The sequence below is a fragment of the Arachis ipaensis genome, chromosome B09 (genome assembly GCF_000816755.2).
Source record: "Arachis ipaensis cultivar K30076 chromosome B09, Araip1.1, whole genome shotgun sequence".
Classification (NCBI taxonomy): Eukaryota; Viridiplantae; Streptophyta; class Magnoliopsida; order Fabales; family Fabaceae; genus Arachis; species Arachis ipaensis.
Window position 1 is genome coordinate 139,758,944 of NC_029793.2, and position 4,041 is coordinate 139,762,984.

At 35.7% G+C, this 4,041-nt stretch overlaps 1 protein-coding gene across 2 annotated transcripts; it reads left to right on the forward strand.

Annotated features, from left to right (window-relative positions):
• On the forward strand, window positions 516-3,332 carry LOC107618925 (UPF0235 protein At5g63440). 2 transcript variants are annotated; one of them, XM_016321112.2, is made up of 9 exons: window positions 516-674; window positions 790-925; window positions 1,036-1,150; window positions 1,299-1,452; window positions 1,568-1,664; window positions 2,463-2,551; window positions 2,809-2,877; window positions 3,055-3,145; window positions 3,180-3,332. In XM_016321112.2, exons 2-8 carry the CDS (start codon window positions 811-813, stop codon window positions 3,112-3,114), a joined length of 699 nt encoding a protein of 232 aa, XP_016176598.1. In that variant the 5' UTR covers window positions 516-674; window positions 790-810; the 3' UTR covers window positions 3,115-3,145; window positions 3,180-3,332. The 2 variants fall into 2 exon arrangements, with proteins under 2 accessions (XP_016176598.1, XP_016176597.1); XM_016321111.2 differs by having other exon boundaries at window positions 3,055-3,332.

The window sequence follows — 4,041 nt, forward strand, 5'->3', positions numbered from 1 at the left end:
TCCTAAATTGACCATTAAAATAGAAGAAATAACTATTGTGGTGAAACATAGTTTTGAATGACTAGGCATGACGAAAGCGACACTGTTGTGAAGCATAGGGCTCAAATATGAAAGAAGCTAACCATGTTTGGATCCGAAGAAGAAGAGCACGGTGGTATCTTCGGTGAGAAGAGGTTTGAAGGAATGGGAGAAAACGAAGCCGGTTCGGAAGAGAGGCGCGCGAAAAAGCGATAGCAACGTTAGGCTGAGCGTCGGGCTGACCGGCGAAGGTGAGGACGGTGTCGGTGGGAGAATGCGGCGGCGTCGGTATGGCCGGTGAGGAATTCAGTGACGCGAGGTGAGGATCGAAGAAGATGAAGGTGAGTTTTGAACGTATAATAGAAGTTACGGTAAGATTAGAAATAACCATACGTAGTATGAATGGGTTTAAATATTAATCCTAATTTTTCAAATTTTAAAATTTGAAATTAAATAATTAATGATCTAATTTTTAATTGTAATTTTATCTTTTTTTAATCCATAAATAAAATAAATAAACAGGGATTTGAAATCCAAAGGAAGACGATGACTTCAATTTTCAGGCGAGGCGCTTGATATTATCCCAAAACCCCAATTATTACCTTTCATGTTCGTCAGAATTCAGCGGACTCAGAATCTGTCAATCTGCTACTGTGGTTCAGCCTCTGTTTCTCTTCATCTCGTCTTTATAAGCAACTAGCTTGTGTTAGATTGATTGGGTTAGGGTAAATTCTTTGCAATGAATTGAATGTTATATTGGTTGAGTTGCAGTGAAAGGAAGAAGAAAGGAGAATGCCGAAGAGGACAACACATACATACTCAAGTGAAGATGCAGCGCCGGAGGGTCCTCACTCCGATCTCTTTGTTTATTACTGCAAGCACTGTGGTTCCCACGTCCTCATAACTGGTTCATATCCCATTCCTCTATTTACTAAACCCTAATTACCTTTTCATCATTGTTAATTATAGTTACAATATATATGTAATCGATCTCTCTTTGTCTTGATCCTCTCTAAGATACTCAGTTACAGAAAATGCCCAAAAGGAAGACCGATAAAGCCTACGTTTTAGACAAGAACAAACATCTTGCTAGATTCAACATTCATGAAGCCGGAAAAGTTATCTTGAAACGGTTAATTACTTACTTACTTGCTCTAATCGTCCTTAATAGTACTTCATAACACTGAAAATGCAGAATTGTTGGTTTACTCATTGATAGTGATATTCTTTGATTCTTGGTCACATACTCATTCGCTCATTTTGACATTGCCGTGGCGCAGAGGCGAAGGCAAACTCGAGAAACAATTCCGCATGAATTGTATTGGTTGTGGTCTCTTTGTTTGTTACCGTGCAGAACAAGATTTAGAACTTTCATCTTTTGTGTATGTTGTTGATGGAGCACTCAGTACTGTAGCTGCTGAAACCAACCCACAGGTCTCTCATTTCCTCCATAAAAACCTTTGTACCCCATTCCTGAGTGATATGTATGTAGATGATAATACATCTTCTCAATGTGATTTGGTTGTGTCATGGTTTCTTTCTTCTTTAGGATGCACCAGTTCCACCGTGTATCTCCCAGCTTGAAGGAGGACTTGTTCAGGTTGCGATAGAAGTGGAAGATCGAGCACAAAGATCTGCAATCACAAGTAGCTTCTTTCTTACAATTGATATTTTTATACTATTTTTCTTCAATAAACACATAAGTGATATAGAACAGAGTGCAAATCGAAAACTGGCCCCATGGAGTTCTGTTTGTTAATGATATGGAATGTGGACCACTAATAATACAAATAAAAGATTGTCCATGCCGTCATATAGTTTTCAATGACCAATGATTCTTTTCGATTCCCATTATTATGGTTAGGTATTTTATGATACTGCAAATTTAATATGCCAAACTTGTAACATTCTTACAAGCATAGCAAATTCTACGTGCTTGCATATCTCTCTTTCTTCAGTAAAATTTCATGGCTATTGGAGGCCTGCAACTTAGAAAACAAAATTAGCTCAAATATTATTTCAGCGAAGATTGAGTATGTCTTTAGAATTATGTTATTAGTTAAAGGTCTCATTGTCTCATGGGGTTCAAGGGAAGGTTTGTTACATAAAACCACTGTTGACATTAGGTCTTGATTGAGAAGGTGGAGAGAAACCCGAAATGAAAATATAGAAATGAATGAGGGGGCGATGAAAGCACCAGAGCAAATGGTGAATGGTATAGTAAAAAGTTGTCTTCCTGTACCCACATTTTCTAGTAATTTTTTTTTTTTTTAATCAAAACAGGGTTGAAACTTTGAATTATCTGGAGTATGAATACCTGATACAATGATACATCTATTTGGCCATAGGGTAACTTATAGTTGAAGAGGAACTGCTGTACAGACTTATTAGTAAAGGAATGATTGATCTGGAGAATTATTTATATCTTGTTTTCTTCGGTTTAGGAGTAAATGCGGATGATGTTCGAGTCACTGTAGCTGCTCCTGCTGCCCGTGGAGAAGCAAACAACGAACTATTGGAATTTATGGGAAAAGTATGTTTCTTATCTATTTGTTACTCATTTTGTAAGGGGCCGGCTTTGGTGCTGTGTTAAATGTTGCCCTTGTGACTGGGGGAGGGTTATGGGATGTAGTTGCAAAAACAGCATTTCTCTGTTCAGAATTGTTGCGATCATACTCATGGGACCCTTGCGAAACCCACAATGGTGGGAGCGCTGTGCATTTATTAGCTGCCCTTTACATGTTTATCATTTTGTTTCTACTCTAAACCTCAGTTACATATTTGACATAGGTTTTGGGTTTGAGATTGAGTCAGATGACTCTTCAGAGAGGATGGAATAACAAGTCAAAGCTACTTGTGGTGAGTTATATTACTACATATACACCTTCAATTCAAGCATCCTTTGATTCCTTTCTGAGTGATTTATGATCCTAATTCTCAAATTGTATTTATGGTGATGATTTGCAAACAAAATGTATTCTCTCATAAGATGTCCCCTACTTTGAATTTGTTCTGAACATCTGATGATTGTTTCAGGTGGAGGATTTGACTGCTAGACAAGTTTATGAGAAACTTTTAGAGGCTGTGCAACCTTGACCTTTTTTCTTCTATCTTTGTTTTTAATGTAGCATATGGGATGCCAGGTTGAGTCTTTTTATTCTGCAAAACTGACTCTGGTGTTGTAATTTTCTTTTTGTCTTTTACTTAGAGATACAACATACAAGGTCATTGTGGCCAATTGCTTGTACGCAAGTACGTCTTGTTAATTTCTAACCCAATGCATTCAGTTCCAAAGAAAATTGCTTTCCATCCCATACATTATCCCAATTTTATGCTCTGCTTTGTTGTTGTTTACTTATGCATTTGAAGGAATCTTTCAAAGTTAAACTAAATGAGCCATACATCTAAGAGAGATAAATCTCCTTTTTTAATTTAAAAAAAAAAGGATTAAGAGGGATATTCTCGAGAAGAAGGGGAAAATGGCTAGGAAACTTGACATTGATCCTGTTGGTGTTGAATAAGAAGAAAGGACTAAGAAGAAATTTATAAATTCTTGTACACAAATATCTAGCTAATTTGGGTTTGTTTAGAAGATGATCTAGATAAATATCTAACCATGCTAGTTGTTTGAACCGTCCAATTTCTTTCAATGAAATATCACGTGTGGTTAGAGAGAGAATACAAAAGTGTCCATATTTTTCAGACCAAAAATCTGTGTTGGCTTTTTTGTTGAAATAAGTGGTGATTTTTCTTCCCGAAAAATTAGTATGTAATTCTATAAAACACAATAGTTTATTATGTTTTGTTTTCGAATTAGATGACACTAGAGATAGATTTTTAGGTATTGACCCTGTAAGCAAATAAACAATACACTAACAATGTATCACTTTTTAAATTTAAATTTTAGAAGTTCAAAAAAATTTTACATAAATATCTAATTATATATTATCATATTAGTAAAAATGAATAATTATTTACAAGAATTTTTATAACATATTTTGTTGGTATTGTTAATGTTAAGTT

Excerpts from the sequence above, each read along its gene's own strand:
- LOC107618925 (XM_016321111.2), top strand. The coding sequence starts at position 811 with ATGCCGAAGAGGACAACACATACATACTCAAGTGAAGATGCAGCGCCG. Across the intron at positions 1,665-2,462 it reads ACAAAGATCTGCAATCACAA|GAGTAAATGCGGATGATGTT; the intron begins GTAGCTTCTTTC and ends TCTTCGGTTTAG. Across the intron at positions 2,552-2,808 it reads TATTGGAATTTATGGGAAAA|GTTTTGGGTTTGAGATTGAG; the intron begins GTATGTTTCTTA and ends TATTTGACATAG.